The 21,172-nt window shown below is 42.0% G+C and overlaps 1 protein-coding gene across 1 annotated transcript in view; it reads right to left on the bottom strand.

Moving 5' to 3' along the window:
- LOC309806459 (putative ATP-dependent RNA helicase DDX60) overlaps positions 1–21,172 on the bottom strand; it is an 80,686-nt gene that overhangs the window by 14,438 nt on the left and 45,076 nt on the right. The window contains exons 23-33 of the mRNA XM_082625311.1: positions 20,452–20,556; positions 19,774–19,902; positions 18,591–18,715; positions 16,499–16,657; positions 12,383–12,530; positions 10,885–11,037; positions 8,750–8,854; positions 6,967–7,167; positions 2,780–2,884; positions 1,846–1,987; positions 77–198 (exon numbers count right to left, since the gene is read on the bottom strand). Coding sequence (XP_082481437.1) covers positions 77–198; positions 1,846–1,987; positions 2,780–2,884; positions 6,967–7,167; positions 8,750–8,854; positions 10,885–11,037; positions 12,383–12,530; positions 16,499–16,657; positions 18,591–18,715; positions 19,774–19,902; positions 20,452–20,556 — 1,494 coding nt within the window. The remainder of the gene's footprint in view (positions 1–76; positions 199–1,845; positions 1,988–2,779; positions 2,885–6,966; positions 7,168–8,749; positions 8,855–10,884; positions 11,038–12,382; positions 12,531–16,498; positions 16,658–18,590; positions 18,716–19,773; positions 19,903–20,451; positions 20,557–21,172) is intronic.

Genomic DNA, 21,172 nt, shown 5'->3' with positions numbered 1-21,172 from the left:
CTGCTGTGGAATCATTTATGGTAGGACCTATTAAATTATCTTAATTATTTAATGTTATCAGAATCATAAATTTTACCTTGGATTGATAAAACTTGAGTGTAGTATCTTGGAACTTTGCTGGAAGATACTGTCTTCCAAACAGATTTGCCAATACTAACACTAGCTTTTCCATAACATCTTGAGAAAATTGTTTTGAGCCTATACAAAATAAAATATCTTGTCATAAACATAAAAAGTGCATTAATCCCATTTTTAATGTTTAAATTGAACAATATAAATTGAATGTTATATTGCATGTTATTTCATGGAGACTAGAAATTTGTAACAAGTATAGCAACTAGGGAATGACTATCTCTGCTGGCAGTTTTACACCTGTGCCTTCTTTCTCCTTCTTGCTGCTCCCCCTCTACTTCAGACTCTTGTAACTCCAACCAAAGATCCTTGTCCCCTTACCTGGGACCTTCCTCTTTAGTCTATGATTGGTTTTCTTAAGCATTTAATGATCATGATCTCACCTCCTAAAAAGCCTCTGATTGCATCTCAATGCCTCATAAACAAAATCCAATCTCCTCAGCCAAGCACGTAAGGGTTTCCAAAACTAACCCACAAATGACCCCCCATCCCCCTCCCCTCCCCTCCCTGCCACTCATGTTAATATACTATCAACCCCTAACACAACATGGTAAAGGAACTATACTCCAATAATTATATATATATATATTTCCCATCAACCTGACTCACTCCCATCCTCCACAGCACGTGACTGTTACATGGTCATGTTAAAAAGTGCCACCTTTAATAACTTGCTCATATTTGAATCTTGGCTCAAGACTTACAATATTTAGGTTTTGTGACCATGGCAATTTGTTTAACTTCTCTGTTTCTTCATGTACAAAATAGCAACATCCATATTATCTGCCTCATAAAGCTTCTGTCTCCATGTTTATAACTGCACACACCTCCCTACATACACGCACACAGCAATAACACAACTGCACTTCTTGTTGCCTGAAATTATTTCTCCTCTTACAGAGCTTTTGGGAGACAGAACTTCCTGAGTATCCTTGTTTCACAGAACAATGCACATTCAGAGCCTACTGACATTGTGTAAAACAGAGTGTTCCTGCCAGTCAATGATGGAAGATAAAGCAAAGTTATGCTGTGAAAGGCAAGGAAATCAATAGGCATCAGGAACTACAATGAACTTAAGCACAAAGACAGAAACATTTCTTTTAGGGACATAGTTTAAAGATCTATGGTTTAGTTATAAAAATCAAAGGCTTTTATAAAAACTGCATTAAATGAAACATTAGATGGGCTTTACAAGTGGAATTCACAAAAAATGTACACAATTTGACAAAAGCAAATCTGGGGGAAAACAAGTTTCTAGATCATACAACTAATATGATATCAGCTATTTAAATACACTATAGAATTATATTCAAAGAAAATATGATTGGAGGAAAATATTCACAAATACCAACAGTGAATATTTTTTTAACATGATGGTTTCCTATACCCTTTTTCTATGAGTATATATTACATTTAATTAGAAAAATATTTATCAAAAAATCATATATTAATATTTCTGAATCCTGGAATCAAGGAATCTCTCAAGTTAATAAGAAGTTGTTATTTTTAAATAGTTGCCACAAAATATGGCTTTCTCCTAGGTAATCTATATTAGTAGGTATATAAAACTTTATTTTATCTAATTTGGTATCTCCAAATTATCTAAATATTAACTTGTATTTTCTTTGTAGAAAAAAAAAATGTCCTGAAGTGTTAGCTTCACTATAGCATCTTTGCTGTTTTTAGACCATACGTATGAAATGTCAAGCTTACCTTTCCTGGTTGGCTGACAGAGATTATGGAAAAGGCCTCTTACAAGAAAACTGACGAAAACAAGATTAGAAGGCTCGTGATAATGCAAATGTGACACAAGTCCAGCAAAGCCTGTAGGATTACCTTCTTGATCTAAATAGCCCTAAAGAACAGACATAATTTATTAGTTTGACTCAACTCAACCACATACCTTAATTAATAGACAACTTATTAAATGCCAGTTTAAAGTAGTACTTAATACTGAGAACTAAAACATTGCCGGCCATATCAGTAAACAAAGGATGTTGCAGCCATCAAGCCATCACATTACAGCAGCCTGGACAGCGAGCCCTGAGGGAACTCAGGATGGAGACAGGATGCTCCACCATCAAGCCCTCAGCCACTGCAGCCCCCACAATGGTGCACCTGAGGACACTCAGGATGGGAAAGCACAGGACGCTGGCCCCAGAGAGCTGAGGTGCAGATCAAAGGAATGATTCCAGTGAGCCCAGACTTTGCATCTTCCCATACACAGAAAAGCGCTAAACTCCTTAACTGGAGGTGTCTGGTTTTCTTTAATGAACAGTCATCTTTTGAAGTTCTGACTACCTGGTCTTTATTGCAAAAACCCCTACAGATCCTAGCTCCTCCCTTGCCTCTTGGGAGAAGCCCCTCAAGTGTTATTTGAGATGCTATGTCCTGGGCTTGAAGTCCTAAGAATGTCCACTGAATAAAACATAATTCTCAACTTTCAGGTTGTGCTTTTATTTTTTCAGTCCACAATACCAACATAAGAGAGATTAGTACTCATTACCTTGCCCACTTTGATCATTAAATCAACTGTAAGTAGTAGGAATCCTTGGCTATCACCTTGGAAAGACTGGAATTAGTTCAAGATGATGAGAAACAGAGATGGTACGGATCCTATCTCACAAAAAGGCAAACACGGTCCTACCTCCTTGACCAGGAGTTGCAGGGAGAACAGAAAGTACAGTTTCAGCATCTCCAGCGCCCGGGGCTGCTTGAAGGACAGCAGTGAGTGCTTGAGCACGGACAGCACCTGAGGAGAGGAGCCTGTTAATTCACACTGCGCTCCTGCTGAGAAACACACTCCTGGATAACAAGAGACGTGCATTGGAATTTAACATTTTTTCCTGCATATTATGATGTTTTGACACCTTAAAAACCTTGCCGGCTGGGCAGAGACTGATATTCCCAGGGCTACTTCCTAAAGATAACAATAACTTGACAAAGCTTGCTTTCCCTCTACAAACCAACCAATCCCAACTTTACGCCCCACCTGCTGCCTTACCTGAATCTCACACACCAAGCCAATATTCCCCTGTCCTAAAGCACCCCAGGTGCCAGGCAAATAGACACCACTGCAGCTCCCAAAGCCCACCCAAATTATTCCAACTAGCCGGTCCCAAACTATTTACTCTGAGATGCCTTGCCTTTCCCATGGATCCCCTCCCTCCACTCGTGTCTCTTGCCTCCCGACCATCCTGGGGTCTCATGAAGCCCTGCATGGTGCACCCTGCCTGCATTTCTAGGACCTCTGAGTTTCTACTTTGTTCCCCTAAGCCTCTCGTCTGTCTCCTCTTGTGGCCACATCCAACTGACCAGCTCATAAAAGAATATAAAACAATCAAATATATATTACTAATATCCATTTTACCCCACAGATACCAGACCCACCTAAGATTCAGTGGGATTTCACATGACTTGTTTTACCATATTCTTACATGGCACACCCTTTCCCTAACAAAACGGAACATATAAAACAGAATCATTGGAAATGAAACATGTTGCCAAATAATCTGGTAATATATGTGAATCCAGTTTAAGAGCTTACAATCTTGGGTTGTTCTGGAAGAAAATACGATATTATTGATACATTATCCCATGTCCTGCAGTATCGTTGCAGAAACGATGGAATTAGGTTGATTAAGGTCAAAGTAATAAAAATATTGAGATAGTAAAACAGCATCGAGGTAACAGTTCAGATATCTTTCAACTGCCCACTACAACGTTTATGAGGTTCAAGTAAAAGGAGAATTTCCCAACATCACCGAAATTAAACGTGGCTGCCTTTAGGCCTGGGAGTTCACAGTACCCGGGAAGAATCTCTAGTCAATGTAAGGCCAGTGGACTAGGAGGAAGGAAGGAAGGAAGGAAGGGAGAGGGGCAGGGAGGGAAGGAGGGAGAAGGAAGGAAGGGAGGGGGTGTACCATCCATCACCTCTCCTTTGGGGTGACACGTTCTCAGGGAGCCATGAATGCCCTTTCCTGCAACTTCTCTCTCTCGCTCTACATTTAGAGCAACAGCCAGGAAACAGCAGAGTAGTAAGAGGGTGAGTGACTTCTGGTGGTTCACTGTAACTCTGGAAATGCAGACCACGTCACTAAAGTCTTATTACGACAGTAAGAGTTCTGACTGCAGCGCCTACTGCAGTTCGTGGTGACGAATGGCCTCCACAGGACCAATCTGTCAGGGACATTGGCAGAAGATGAACTTTCAGTCCAGAAAGGTACATAACTTGAAAATATGCTAAATGTTGAGGTTTGGGCCAAAAGCTATTCATCTAGCTTCACATTTAAAAGGGTATTTAAACAGCACTGAGGTGAGCAGAGAGTGAAACCAAAAGAAAAATCATGCACGCTTCTTTCTTGGCAAACCACCAGATCTGAAGGGATGTACTTTCCTTCAAAGGTGAGAAAACAGAAAAACCCACAAGAGATCAGTTCTTTTAAGAAAACAGACCAACTTCCTAAAATTATTCAGTCATGCTACAACTATTTATTGGGTGTCTGTACCAAGAATTAAGACAAACAAACACCTTTGGCCTAGGGTGCTTACATTCCAGTGGGAAATATAGAGAAACTAAACAAAAACATGGTAGAGATGGTAGATATAGACAGAGACAGAGATTTGCAGCTGGGTAAGGCATGGTGTGTGCTACGTATAAATGAGCAGGGGTCACAGTCGGCACAGCAGACGGGGGTCCGTCGACAGCACAGGAGGAGTGGTGGCAGCAGGCTAACAGCAGAGCAAGAAACTGAACAAGATGGAAGAGTGAGACTGTGCACACATCTGGGGGAAGGTTCTGGAAGCAGCAGAAACAGCAAAGCCGTGCCCCTCGGACTGTTACGTGCCTACTGTCGGTGGAGCAGGTAGTGGGCTCATGTAGGAGAGCAGGACGTGGTGAGTCCAACAAGGGAGCCTGGGACCAGGCTCTGTAGAAACTTACAGACCATCACAAGAACACCTGCTTCTACCCAAAAGTAATCTGACCTATGAAAATGGGTTTTTTTAGAAAAACGTATTTTGGAAGAATTCTTTGGCATCCTCAATGGAGGCCAAAAGATATGACCTCTTATGAAACAAGGCACAACTGCATAAGGTAAATGGACAATATAAATTGACATTTTAAAAATATTATTATGATATGAAAGGGTGACACAGGAAGTAGTGCACAATCTCAGGGAAACAAGTCCAGCAGCAGAATGAACATCCACATGGTATCCCCTAAGGAGTAGATCTGAAACTTTAGAGGGTGCATCAGAGACACAGGAGACAAACTCAAGTGTCCTCTCATAATGAAGAAAAACAACAGTGGAGAACAGGAAAACGACTTTTGATTTAAAAAGTTGTAACTTTTCCTGGAAACTGAACAAATCAAAACGGAAGCAAATATCTAAGATCTAACTTAAGAAATCTTTTCTTAGCTCCAGAATGACCTGAGCCCTGCACAACGCAAAGGTTCTTAACATTACCGAATTGTACACTTCAAACCGGTTAAGATGGCAAATTTAATGTTACATGTATTTTACCACGATAAAAACTTCTGAGCATGAAGACTGAAAGTTTTCATCATGTAATAACCAAAACATCAATAAAACATAAAAGGTAAGACACACAAAATAGAAAATTCTGGGGAAAAGAATTTAAATATACAGACTTTTAAAATACTCATATAATTACATAGGCAGAAAGAAATAAACTATAAGAAAACAGGAATTAGCACAGTTCCTCTAGAGGAGATTTCAAGAGTCTGTTCCTCTATGACTGTAAATGCCAGAGGGCAGTGAAGCGATTCTAGTTTGATGTGATAAGTAAAAAGAATATTCCAAGAAATTTATGCCCATACTTGAGTCTTTTATGTGTGAAGGTTACAGAGAAAGCTCCTCACACAGGCCAAGGCAAAGAAGACCAACGACTCTGAAAACCTTTTTGAAAAAAATTAAAAAGTTTGCAAGAAGACGTATCCTTCTCTCCTGTATAGAGGTTAAAAAATGAGAACTCAAACATGGGGATATTTTGGTCTAAAATGATATGCACCTGGCCTGTAGGAGCATCAACAACATAACAAGAGGCTACTCATCACAAAAGTCCTGGAAGAATCCTCATCTTGGCAAACAGGATCCAATTTAGAGGGCAGGCTAATCAATATACAAACACAGGGAGGAATGGGTCCCTTCACAATGCATCTTCATAAGGATGAAACCAAATATTAAATTATGAATTTTAAATTTCTCATTGTGGAATTAGACTCAAAATATTTATCTGAGCAGAAAATTTCACGGTAAGTTTATAACCATAGCCTTAAGTCCAACTAAATATAAATATATCTTTGCAAGGAACCAAATACACACGTATACTTAGAAATATGACTGAAAAAAATAGCAAAATGAGAATGTGACTGTTTTTGGAGAGCGAAACTAGGTGCAGGTGCTTTTTTTCTTCCTTCAACTTTCTGCATTATCCAAATATTCTTTGATGAACCTGGGTTACTTTTTTATGAAAAATAAATTCTTTTATTACAAAATCATAAACACAAATCTTTTTGTAACCCAGATCTTCTTAAATCCATAGCTAGCACCCTTCACTCCTATGGGGCAATGTTTATCATACATGAAAATAGTCATCTGGGGCAAATCCAAATGCCCATTGGCCATAAATTCTATGATTGACAGAGACAACAAAACTAATTGTTACTCTCCCCACCCGCCCCCAGTCCTCTACCAGCCAAGACACCACCAAGCATTAAAGACTGGTGACTCCAAGAAGCTATCACTACAGATGTAAAAAAGAGCCCGGCCAGTAGCAGAGACTCAGCCCCAGAAACCGTCCCCACAGTACCTTTGCCTTAGCGTCCTCGGGGTCATCTCCCTTGGAAGCCAGGAGCATGAGTCTCAGGATCAGGGATATGCTGAGAGGAAACTGCCCTCTCAGCTCAGGGACATTGGATTTGATGAGCTTTTCGATTTTAGGGAGTGGAATATCAAAGAAATACACATCTCCCCCCAGGTCTTGACCTCGTCGTCCGGCCCGTCCAGACATCTGAAAAGAGAATAGAATCACAAAGTAAATCTTTCCTGAACAGTTTCTCCATCACAGTAAAAGAACTGAGCCTTTTATACTGCATTAGAGCAAGTAAACTGTGCAGATGTCCAACCATTACAGAACTGAGATGAAAATCCAACTGGGTACCAGGCAGGAAATTCACCGTGGCTGAGACAGAACTGAAAATGAGACATTTGTCATCCTGATGTGCTGATTTCATTCCCAAAACTGTGCTAGATATTCGTATAATGATATACAGAAGACAAAACAGCAAGAAGAAAAAAAGACGAGACCCTGGTTTCCAGTTCACTTACAGCTGATCTTACTAGTCCTCCTCTCTTCCTTCCCACCCCCCTCCTTTGTCCCTTTTCTTTCTCTCCACTACACACGTGTGCTGAGTGACAAATCACCATAAAAATTGTGCACAAACTGAGGAGATGCAAGAGTGAGATAAAATTCAGAAACGCTACTGGTACAAAGAAAGTTAAGAACAAACTCTTTATACAAGTTATATTAGTTCTCCTTTAGTAAGTGCTCAGAATGTGCTAGGTCCTTTACCCCTTTTTTATAAAGACCCTACAATCACTACCCTATGAGGTGAGTGTAATCATTGTCCGCATTTTACAGTAGAGTAACTGGGGCTTGGGAAATAAGAAACTCACTGTAGGCAAACACCAAGAAGTGAAAGACCCAGGACTCCAACCCTGGCATTTCCACTCCCAAGTTCACCATCCATAACGCCGGCCCCAGACCCCTAAATGAGAGATTCCCAAAGATGATATGGGGGGAGGATTCATGCCCAGAACAGCAGCAGAAGGAGAAATCAAAAGGACAGGGGTTGGTAAAATGGAGGAAAAACTAAGGATGTTGTATTGGGTAGGAACAAGGCCCATCAGGGAATAGAAAGGAAGTGTTCCGTGAGGAAGTGGTGGTGGTGGGGGGGCACTTGGATAAAACCTGTAATGTTGGCTGATAGATGTAGCAGAAATAGTCACCAAGTGATCCTGAGCAGGAAAACCATCTGCGTTCAGGACACAGTGGAGTCAGGAAACCTGAAAATTAGGAAAACTGTTTAATTACTACAAGCTAAAAATGTATGATGAAAGATGGCAGAAATGGAAATTGCAAGGCCAAAATCAAAACCACTGGAGGAGAATAACAAAGTCGGCTTGGTAGTACAGTGCACAGCAGGGGCAAAGACAAGAGAAGCATGAAAGAGAACCCCAGGCCGTAAACTCAGGGGCACAGGGACTGGATGAGGAGAGAGTCCTCAAGCACCTTGCACGTGTGTCTTCCCTACAAATCACTTCATTGAATTCTTGCAAATGCCATGGGACCGTCCTTATCATCCCTATTCTGGAGATAGCAAAGAAGGACCAGGCACGTTAGATATCTCACCCAAGGTCACGTAACAGCAAGCCCGTGACCTGCCCGCTTTACCACAGCTAATCGTGACTGTCAGGTTTGCAGGAAACTCCCTGTGAATTGCAGCACGTTTGCAAACCAAAGGCTCACCTTTTTTACTCTTTTACTGCCCTATTTTAGCAATGCAATAGGGAGTTTCTGCATATCACAATACCTGTCTGTAGTTTAAGGCATCCAGATAGACTGAGTTTTGAGCAAAAACCACAGATTTACAAGGCATGTTGATTCCTAAAGCAAGTGTCCCCGTAGCGGTCACCACCTAGAAAGAGAATAAAACAGTTACTTCATAAAATAGTGTTTCAGTGGAATGCCATGGAGTGACTGAAAGCCTTGAACTACAGGCTCTAGCACGTTGGCGTTCTTGCTATGTCATATTTCACTGCTCAGGGCCTTGCCCCTCACTCTGCTCTGCCCAGAATATTCTTCTCCCACGTATCCATTTACCTGGTTTGTTCAGTCCTCCGCTCAAATGTCAAATAGAAAGTTCTGGACCACCACATCCAAAATGATGGCCCCATCCTCATTATCCCTACTCGTGGCATCAATGACCACCTCAAGTGTACCATCTGTGTGTTTACTGTCCTGCCTCAGACTCCAAGCCCCTTTCACTATCGTGTACCCCACCCCCAAAAAGAGTACCAGGCACGTGACAGGTGCTCAGGAAATACTTTGTAATAAATGACTAGAAAGGGAACTTCCCACAACAGGGAATAATACTGTTACAGACCCACGTATGGGCAGTGGCCAGCCTCACCCACTATAACTTATCTGTGAAGATTATTTCTATGGAAATAAATTATCTAAGTAATAGAGCAAATCAAGTTTCACCTTTTTCCCTGAATTGCCATAATAATGGACCAGAAAAGGAGTAGGGCAAATTTTAGTTTCTTAAATAATCTATTTTTACTCATTTTTTCATATAATGCTGGGTATTTCTAATTGTTATTTCTATTTCTGTTGATTATCATGAAGTCATAGTTGAGGTTAATGGTGAAGTATATGGAATAATTTTCTTTAATTATTCTGAACCTGATATCGATACTCTGTCAAAATGAAACACACCATTTATTGTTTTTATAAAGTTCTTCAATAAGAACATGAATGGGAAAAGAAAGAACATTAAATTTAGACTATAACTAGAATAAATACCTTTTGAAACATGTGTTCTCAATAACAAAGCTAACTCTATTTCCATAGTACTTTTCCTAGAGGGATCTAGTTATCCATTTACTAAGCCACTGGTAATTGAGCAACTACTATTTAACAGATACTATTTTAGACCCAGGATATGCTGATCAAAATGGTTGTGCCTCCTTACCTCAATTCATAATCATGTAAAAAATTTTGTTTCTGGTTATTGACTTTTAAAATAAATAAATAACTTGTTATTAGTTAAGAAAAAAGCTAAACAAAGTTGTTAATGATACATTTGGGTTTTTTTTCCAGATTACAGAATTACCCTTAAATTAGGATGTCAGATTTTCTTCAAGATTTATTTATTAAGATTAAAAGACACTCCCTAGAGTAACAGAATCAATCTCTCCCCACCCCACCACACACAAATATAATGTACATAATTCAAAAAATTAATGTGGCAAATTAGAAAAAGTCAGGGTCTATTTTAAAAGATTACTCAAGGTCTAAATTAACTAGGAAATCACATAAACCCTCTTTGTGAATGTATCCAGAGTATCCCCTCACATCTTTATGGGACACACCAAATACAACATAACAAAGGCTGGGTGTCAAGTGATTCAGGGAACCTTCCTCCTGTCCGCCACCACGGACAGGACAGAGTATGAGGATGGCGCCGCTAAAGTCTGCCGAGCCGTGCAGCGGGCCCCGGGGAAGCAGTACATCCTTGTTCTTATTTCACCTATTACACCAGGAAAGGATCTGATCGAAATGCTACCCTGAATGTCCTCCACACCCATGAAAAGACGTCTACAGCCAAAATCACATGAACAGCTGACAAAATGCTGTTGACATTATAAATGAAAAGTGGGCATTTATTCCTAGATCGCCACAGGTATAATTCAAACATAGTTGGAAATAGTTGGAACAGTACTTGTTTAGGGGATACTTGAATCTCATGAAAAAGAGATAAACAATGAGAGATTTCAAACCCCCTCCCTCAACTAAATGAGATGGAAAATGCAGTGGTATCATGAGACGTTAAAAAAAAAAAGACATAATTAGATGGGAAAAAATGGTTATTTTCCACTCGTTATGGGTGCTCAGCTTCATATAGACAGAGTTTCAAGTTTTAAAATGAAGAAATTTACTTACCCTAATAAATCCTTTCCTAAAAAGAATCTCAACTAACTGCTTTTCTTTGGCACTCAAAGAGCCGTGATGATATCCAATCCCCCGTGCTGCCAAAGCCTTCAGTTCGGCACCTTTCCTTGAGAATTTCACTCGGTCAAACACCCACTGCAAAGTCTGAAAGAAGAAAGGGTTTTAGGGATTTTGATCATCTCTTATCTAATTTTAATTTAAATCAGAATTTAAAATGGTGAAATGAAAATAACAGGCACACTGTATAATAATTTAGCTAAATGAGGCCAATTATTTGAAATTAACTCTACATATAAAAAATATTTTATGGGAACAACAGTAACTATCAGAAATGTTCCAAAGTCTTGGAGCAGAATGTCTCACACTGTTTCACCCCATTTCAGGGGTGAGAAGTACTAACCAAGCAGTAGACAATCCCCAGAGGAGGTGTGAGTGTGGCTGCTCCAGCCTGAGGGAGGTCAGATCAGCCTTAGGAGGTCTCCCTGGGGAGAGCGATATCTCCAAGCAGAGCAGGTTCCTTACCTTACATGGTCTGGGAGGGCTTCCTTCTCACTGTAAATTGGTCACAGATAGCCTTAAAAATATCCCTGCCCTAAGGAGGAAATCCACTTGCATGCAGAGTTTTATGTGCTAAAATAAACACTGCTTATGAAAGAGAGAAGAAAAGAAAAAACCAAAAACCCTAAGAATCCAAAAGCAAAATACCCTCCACGTACAGTCAACTATACAAGGGGATATCAAGGACCCATGAAAATGATGATGGTTCTCGAAAAGGAGGAAACCATGAAATTTATAACAGAATGTATACAATAGAATGCACATATACACACACAGGCATATGCCTGTATGCACCTATGTGTGTATGTATGTGTGTGTGCATGTATGTGTGTGTATGCGTGTGCATGTGTGTGGTCACAAAGATATGAAAGGTTCATCCAGAAGGGCAGTGATTACTTCCTACGGTTGGCATATGGCTTTTATTGTTACTAATTTGTATTTTCAAATTCGTCTACCAAACGTATGCATTATTTGCACTATAAAACATTTTGAAGAAGAAACGGCATGCCAGATATTTCAATGTCTTTTTGTTTTGACTATAACACAGAAATCCTGAGCTTTAGAGAAACTGTGTATATATTATTTCAAGTGTATTGGACCACATGTACCGAAATATTCGGTTGAGGCGTGTGAGACCGGAGCGTAGAATTCAGGCTGTGAAAAACAGTATTGCAGGAAGAAATAACGGGAGGGCAGCCACCCCCAGGGGTTAACTATTAACAAGCAAGAGATGTATAAACCTAATCCTGTCTTCTTCAAACATGCTCTGCAGAGCCCTCAGGGTTAGGTACAGACAGAAGGCCACGCACAAGGATTTCTATTCTGGAAGCGACGGCACTGAGGCATCACACCCAGCAGCGTCTGGAGCTGCGCAGTAGTAGCAGGAGTGTGAAATGGTTTCCAGGAGCACTGCTCCATCCTGAGGGCTCACCTCAGCATCTATGGCCTTCTGATCAGCATATGTGCAGTCCTGAGGGATCTCCAAGTTCTTCTCAAGAACCTTGAGCAGATTATCATGCTCAGCCTCATGGATTAGGCTTTGATCCATTTTTCTGGGATTTTTCTGGCTTCTTTTATCTCTGTTTATAAAAACAAATTTTAAGTAATGAACGGCCACATTTGGCCACCATAGGAAGCCCGGGACATCCTTGATCCCCTCATCACCCAGACATTCACTGCTACATACACCCGGACCACCCTGAACCAACCTTCTCCCTAGGAAGCCTCTGGAACTTGTGGTCCCTCATCAGAAAAGTCCCCTATTGTGTCTGAATATTTCCCTCTCTTCCTCCTACTCTAAGCAACCTTCTTGACAAATCCAGTTCTTCCAATATGAGCCCCCTGTCCCTTGCTAAAGTGACGAGCATTTTCTCTTTCACAGGCTTGGAGGAAGGTAGGTGCCCCCAGCTCCACGTGGCCGAGTGCAGGCCAGCTCCTTCTCTCCTCCTGCTACAGCAGCTCTGAGTTTGGTTGCCAAGGGCTCTTGGCGACACCATCCCCTGCAGAATTGCCCTCTGCTGACAAGAGCTCCCAAGAAATGCCTGGAAGGTTACACCACCTCCTGGGACTGGGAATGTGGCTCCCAGCCAGTACCTGACTGATAAGAGGTACACGAAACAGCCCCCTCGACCCACGGTGGCACGATCCTGCAGTGCACCCAGGCCTCCCAGTTGGCCGGGGTCAGCAATATTCCAGCAACACCACACCCTTACGCCTCTTCCTCACTTCTCCTCTGTTGCTTCCTCGCTTTCTTGCAGGTCCCGCTCAGGCACACCCCTTCAACAGATCACTTCCATGAGGTCCCATCTCAGATCTCTGCGAGGAATCTGGCCTAAGACACTGCCCCACAAACACTGGCTTGGACTCAGTCACCAAAGCACATTATCCATCCCTCCTCACGGGAACCGCCTTTCACAGACACCCACATCTCTGGTCCTTTCTTGGTTTGTCTCTGGTGAAGGAGAAAAGCTGCTGCCTATCAGTAAACAAAGGATGCTGCAGCCATCAAGCCACTGCAGTCACCCCGACAGTGAGCCCTGAGGGAACTCAGGATGGAGACCCATGGGCTGCCCACCGCCAAGTCCGCAGCCTCTGCAGCCCCCCTCCATGGTGCACCCCGAGGGGACTCAGGATGGGAAAGCACAGGACGCTGGTCCCAGAGAGGTGAGGTTCACATCAAAGGAATGATTCCAGTGAACCCAGACTTTGCATCTTTCCATACACAGAAAAGCGCTAAACTCCTTAACTTGAGATTTCTGGTTTTCTTTAATGAACAGTCATTTTTGATGTTCCGACTACCTGGTCTCTGTTGCAAAAACTCCTCTACATCCTGGCTCCCCCCTTACCTCTTGGGAGCAGCCCCTCGGAGCTGTCTGAGAGGCTGCCTCCCAGGCTTAAGTCCTCAGAAAGTCTGCCAAATAAAACCTAATTCTCAACTTTTAGGTTGTGCTTTTTTTTTTTCAGTCGACACTCTCGCCTTTGCACGTAAGACAGTTCCTAATATGAGAATATGTGCTGACCAGTGTCCCGTCTAACTCCATTTCAGGGGTGAGAAATACAGACCAAGCAGTAGACGCACCACCAACTCACTTCCTGTGACATTCCCTTCACCTCCAGGGGCAATGCCGGGACCAGCACAGGCAGAGGGCTAACGGACGCCCCCTTACTGTTGTCTAAGGATTTCTAAGTTTTAAACTGAGGTACCAAACTTCCAGATAAAATACAGCCTCCTCCTACCCTGACAAATAGAGCTCCGTAACCACCTGGAATCTGAAGGGTGAGAGTGAGCTCCAGAGGGACGTCTCCTGAGCTGCACCAACTCCTAATTTTAAGGGAACGGCTGCAGATGGGGAGGCCGGCGTGGGGTTCTCTGAAGCACAGGGCCCAGGGCAAGGGTCCCAACACCCTCAGTGTAACGGTGCTGAACGAGGTAGGAAAATGCTGACTGAAAGAAAATGCACAACCTAAAAGTTGAGAATTATGTTCTATTCGGTGGACATTCTTAGGACTTCAAGCCCTGGAGACAGCATCTCAAATAACTCCAAGAGACTGCTCCGAGGGGGTGAGGCGGGGCGGGGGGCGGTGCAGGGAGCCAGGAAGCGCAAGAGATTTTGCAACAAAGACCAGGTGGTTGGAACATCAAAGGATTACTGCTAATTAAAGAAAACCAGACACCTCCAGTTAAGGAGTTTAGCGCTTTTCTGTGTATGGGAAGATGCAAAGCCTGGGCTCACTGGAATCATTCCTTTGATCTGCACCTCAGCTCTCTGGGGCCAGCGTCCTATGCTTCCCCATCCTGAGTCCCCTCGGGGTGCACTGCCGGGGAAAGTGGTGGCTTGATGGCTGCAACAGCCTTTGTTTACCGATATGGCAGCAGCTTTCTTAGTTCACGAAAACATTCGTCTTATGTTTAAAGCTTGACTTGCTGGTCACTAATGCAACTTGACATCCTGACTGCCAGCGTCCTGAAGAAAAGCTGTCTAAGGACTAGTGATTGAAAAGGCTGAGACCTACCATCACTTCCAGGGAAACAGCACAAAAGGCAGAAGGAAGATGCACAGAAGTGTCAGCAGGAAATCCTGACTTGCTCCAGAATGTGAAAAATCTGAGCCCGAGAAGCTCTAAATGCTGTTTCAACTTTCAGGGAAGTAACTACCAATCATTGTAAGATATTTATGGACCAGCTGTGACCTGCCAAGCAACGTGTTAAGACTGTGTAAGCAGTTCTTTACAGGAAACCGCCCTCAGCAGGAAGCCCCTTTCCTTGTCACTTTAGCAGAGCTGTATTGTGACTTTTCACCAGGCATCCCGTGCCTTACTCATCTCCAGCTCAAGCACAGCTTTCAAGTGTTTTGATCACGCAATACTTTGCCTAACTTATCGGTTCTTTCTGTAAATCAAAGAAGGAGAGAAAAGTCAGTAATTAACAGGTGACCAGATCTCTTCCCAGGCTTCCCCTTCAGTTATCTCCTGAACAAACTGCGTGATCAAGAGAACACCTAGAGGAAGATGATGAGGATTCCACAAGCCTGCACACAGTGGGGGACGACGATGACCCTGACCCCCCATCTCAGTGATTAACTGAGATTACTCTCCTCCTTCCCTTTAAAACTTCCATGGCCGAACAGAATCTCAGAGGTGGTTTTGGGGGGACACTGAGTCCACCAACTCCCCACGTTGCCAGCATCCTGATTAAAGGAACCTTTCCTTTCTTCCGACATCTGTGAGTATGTAATCGGGTCCAGCGAGAAGCAGGACCCGAGTCATTCGATAACAACTGGATATATTAATAAAAAGAGGAAAACGCACGGTCCCTGCTGTGAGAGAGCTTAACAATTTAGGAAAAAGACAGCAACACATTATAATCGACCTACTAAATACTGCAGCGCAGCAAGAGCCCGGGAGAAAGGGCACTAAATCTAAGTGGGGCATGAGGGCAAGCTTCAGAGAGGGACAGCGAACTCACGAGCAGAAGCTCTGGGGGCGAGCGGGAAGGAGGGACCTCAAGGCAGAAGGGCCATGTCACGGGAAAGCTCAGGAGGACGTGTCACACAGGGAGAAGAGCAAATACTGAGTGTTGTCGGATGACAGTAGTAGGACGTGATCTGGAAAAGTGAGGGCAAAACTCCAAACGTGGCGGTCCACCAACAATGGCCCAGGAGAAGGAACAGGGAGTGCGGGTAAGTTCATCGATGAGAACGTCAGCAGAGCGGTGGCAGCTACACTGAAGGGTGGGGAGCCTCGAGCTCCCAAGTCCAAGAAGAAGACCGCTGTGATCGCCCGAGGAAGACGCGGGCCCGTCTAGACCAGGCTGCCACTGAGGATGGGAGGGTGGGAGGAAGGGAAGACGCATCTCAGACCCAGAGTCATCAGAATTAGACACCGAGAACAAGGCAGGAGCCAGGAGCACACACAGTTCTCCGAAGCACAGAACTGGCCTGCAAATAAGGGACAGCTAGGATGTCTGTGTAGCCCAGTGTACATTCCTGCTGGGACTTGTGACGTATTTCAGCCTTCCAACCACCAGTGTGTTGAGTCACATACTCACATTGTCTTCTGTGCCTCAAGGGATTTTCTAACTTTTCGAAGCTTTTTCTCCATGTCATAGGCCTCCTTATCAGCCTTGAGGGGCCTTCTGCTCTGTTGCTTTATCTCTAGGAACCTTTTCACACTTCTAGCGCTTCTCTCTACAGCCCCGAAGCTAAATCTGGAAACAAAGGAAAAGAATGCTTGCCTTGAGAGTAATGTGATAAATACAACTCAGTCATCTAGCCATCCACTGCTGCCATCCTGACACACAGCTGTTGAGCTTTTAATCTCCACTTCTATGAGCTGCATCCTGAACAGGCACACGGGGTGTTCTGGGTCGGCAGACCCATCATTAACCGCCTTACAGGAAACAAGAAGTCCCCTCCTGGGGCAATGGCAAGCAGAGCCCCCAGAGATTTCTCCTGGAAGAGGGTCAGGCACCCCACAGGCAAGGAACGGATAACAGTGGATTTTCTCTATTTACAGAAGAGAGATGTTCCTCCTCCCCCTCTTAAGAGGTGAGAAAAAAAGTTTTTACTCCTTTTTATTTATTTTTATTGTTATTGTAGTTGTTCTTGTGTCTAATTCCACTGGTCTTTAGGTCTGTCTTGTAACAGAATCAAAGATGCTTAGTATTAGATAAATATATGTAAGTCCAGATATTTTTTTTTCCAAAGTATAGTTGATTTACAATATCATGTTAGTTTCAGTTGTACAACATCGTAATTCAGTATCTTTGAAAATTCTATTCCATTTTGGTTATTACAAGATTAGGGCTATCATTCCCGGTGCTGTACAGTAGGTCCTTGCTGCCCATCTAATATACGGTAGTTTGCATCTGTTAATCCCAAACCCCTAATTTGTCCCTCCCCACTTTTCCTCTTCCCTTTGGTAATCGTAAGTTTGTTTTCTATGTCTGTGTGACTGTTTCTGTTTTACTTATACATTCATTTGTATTATTTTTTAGATTCCACATATAAGTGATAGCATACAGTATTTGTCTTTCTCTGTCTGACTTATTTCACTAGAGAATATTATGGTTAGTGAAATAAGTCAGATTTCTTGATGGCCAAATCTTTTGTGAATTTTAGTGCCTCCTTTGCTTTTCTCTGTGTTATTTTGTTTTCAGTTTTATTGAGACATAATTGACATATAACACTGTATACGTTTAAGTTATACAAAACATGACAAGTTGATAAAGGTATACATACAAAATGATGACATAATAAGGTTAGTTCACAAAACCACCACCTTCCAAAGTTACCTTTTTTTCCTTTTGTGGTGAGAACATTTAAAATCTACTCTTAGCCACTTTCAAGTATGCAATACAGTATTGTTACCTGTAGTCACCATGATGGAATTAGATCCTCAGGACTTATTCATTACATAACTGGAAGTCTGTACCTTTGACCAGCATCTCTCCCTTTCTCTCACCCCCATGTCCCTGGCAACCACTAATCTGCTCTCTGTTTCTATGAGTAAGGCTTTTTCAGATTGCACATACAAGTGAGATCGTACAGTAAAATTTTGCTCTTTTAGGCAGGATGGAGAGAATTGGGGGTTTTCATCCTAACTTCTTGGATTGTGACTATTTCTTTCTAGAGACCAGGTAAACCCAGGGGTTACTGGCCTCTACAATACAGAAATGTCTCCAGAGTCTGGGCTTTATACTTTTTGAAATGGAAATACCTAGGGACATATGGTCCAGACTTCCTGGCACCTTGGGACTTAAACTAGCATATTATAAGGCTACTTTAATTTTATGTGGGGTAATTGTGTGCATAAACATTCTATCTCTTTTGTAAAAAACCAAGGTATTGACTGAAACTTAACACGACCTAATTAAAAATACACTAGTTTATAGTAAAAGGAGAAGAAGAAATGGAGAAGGAAAACCAAATAAAGAAGATGATATGTAATAGCACAAGTAAAATTATTTTTGTAAGAACTAAACTACAAAGGTGTAGTTTTAAATATGCACTCTAATAACAAAAGGGCACCAAAAATCGTACTGAACACTATTTTACAAGGGTCAAGTTTGTGTAACTTCCCGCTACTTAGAAGAATGCATCTAATACAAATTACAACCAAAAACAAATTAAATGACTTACAAAAAAAACAGTGCAGGTAACTTCTCCATTTGCCATAGCTTTTCAACAAGACGTGGAAACGTAACGGCCATGTTTTTTGAACTAACAACCGGAAGAGGACGAAGATTCCTCAGGACCATTCTGGCCTGTGGCAGTGAAAAGAAAATTATTGTAAGTTCTGCATAATGAAGACATGAATTCCTGCTTCTGGCTAAAACATTTTCATAGTTATCTAATCTATATTTCTGTGGTTCTTTAATAGACAATGTAACAAAAACAAAAATAATGAAAGTATAAGATAAAACATTGCAAAAGAACCATCAGAGAAATATATAAATCAATATTTATATATCATATATGAGAGAACAAAAAGATAAACAGTAATACCCACGTGCGTGCGCGCGTGCAATTTAACATGCAATTTTTTTAAGGCAACACAAATCAGTCAGGAAGAGGATTATTTGGTAAATGATGCTGGTTCCACTACATGGCGTGGAGGTGGGATAAGTCAGTTTCTCTCTACATAATGTAACATATATATACATGATGTAAGTTTCTATATCATGTATCACTTACAAATACATTTTATAGGTTTTTCTTGACAAAAGAAGTGGAATAAAATATAATTATATAGGAGCAGGAGGTAAGTTAAAATAGAATGGGAAAAACTCACCTGAGAAAACTCTATAATATATGTCACACCCCCAAAATCAGAAACCTTAATATGTGACAACAGAGCAAACTCCAAAATAAAAAGACCAGCAACTTACTTAAAACAAATATGCATAACTCATAGGACCCTGGACTAAGGCTGTAATACAAAAATCGTTCCCACAAATTAAAATAAAAATCATAAAAGGAAATAAAACTTTCCAGATGAAGAAGAGATAAAGGGACGAAAAGCTCTTCTCAGCTGCTGTCACTGTGATTCCATCCCGAGCACCATGACCAGGCAAGGGCCCCTCTGTCCTCAGCCGTCAGAACGTGGAGCGCACGTCAGGGGAGGGACGGAGGACAGGACACGGACACAGGTCCTTTCTCTCTCTCTAGTCTATCTCAGAATCACTGGACTTCATGCTCAACTGAAAATCCTACAGTGGAAGTTGAAGGTTAAAAAAAGCCAGAAAATAGTAATGACTGCACAGCACATCTCAAGGGAACAAGGACACAGAGGTGCTTCACCCAAAGCACGTGTGATAATCACCTCCTGGACGTGACCGCTCTTCACCCAGCCTGTCAGTTCTGCCTTTAAGCTCTCTCCATACTTTCTAGCGTCCATCTTTCGAATGACTATTTTATTCTTAAAATGAACGAATTCCTCCGGACACAGCTCCTTGAAAAGGAATACCACAAAATTCAATGAAATCATGCAAGAAAATCCAAAAGTGTTTCTCAGCAATATGTCTCATTAACAGAATTACAAACGTCTTGAGAGTAGAGGTTGGACTTCTATCTCCCCATCATTTCTGGTGTGTAAACCTAATAGGATGGTGAACTCTTAAGGCGGAATGTGCAGCAAAACCAAACAGGAGACGAACAAAGATGGACAGAGAGAAGGGAGGGGCGTGAGAGGAGAGAAAGGCAGGAACAGAAACCCAGGACCCGGCGCATAGGAGGGGAGATGAAAGGATTGTCCTATCACAGAAAGTGAAAGAGGAAAAGCGCGCTCAGGAGCTCAGGGGCATTCCGCCCAGTTACAGGAGAACACAGACCGTCAGGAGGAAGGCTGTCAAGAGAAGGGGCAACCTTATTTTGGAAAGAGTCCACAGGTAACTTTCAAAGATCAGATGCAAGTGATCAGAAAGAGTGAGAGCTTGTCTTTGTGAACAGCAGTTACCATCCACTTCAATCAATTCAAAATAATGGCAGAATTACTATTTACCTGAGCCCTGGGCCAACTTTCCCAGAATTCAAACATGGTATCATAAAGCTGGATCATTTCTCGAGGTGAAAGGGTAAGATCCGAAGGGAATCCGAACTTTTCAATCTATGTATAAAATAAAATTGAAAAATTTAATATTCCTTCTATTCCATCTGACGTTCCATCCTCTGCCTCAGAATCACTCATTATCATCAACCCAAAGACACTGAAAACAGCACTGATCTAACATGCTCAATGATGGCTCAGTGCAAACAAAATACTAACCAAGAGTGTCCCTGATTTACTAAGAAAGGAAAAAACTCAAAATCCCACCAAAAGGTTTTTGTATTTCCTAAGACCTTTCAGCTGAGCCAATTCTCTTATGAGGGCTGGGAGGCTCAAAGATCTGTGGACTCAGTTTAGACAAGAACACACAGCCTCCACCCTGTAACTGGAAGTGGAACTGATTTAATTATGAATATGATTCCTGGCTTTTGAGCACCAAGCCAGGCTAAAAGGGGCAAATCTGATTTTCTCAAGTCCTATGATGACTTGAAGGTCACCTTCACGACACTCAAGGAAACTTCTCCCCAGGTTACTGACTTGGTTCTGCTAAGCCTTCTGGATATCCACGTCATTCTTTTTCCACAAATATTTTTAAATATAAATTAAAAATTCCTGTTCTCCAAAAGCCTGTACTGCAGTAAATGTTACTGGATTCAACCACTGTTGCTAAGAATCC

The sequence above is a fragment of the Mesoplodon mirus genome (genome assembly GCF_964341445.2).
Source record: "Mesoplodon mirus genome assembly, chromosome: 1".
NCBI classification, from domain to species: domain Eukaryota; kingdom Metazoa; phylum Chordata; class Mammalia; order Artiodactyla; family Ziphiidae; genus Mesoplodon; species Mesoplodon mirus.
Note: the sequence above shows the minus strand (reverse complement) of the source record. Positions and strands in the feature narration are given on the sequence as shown.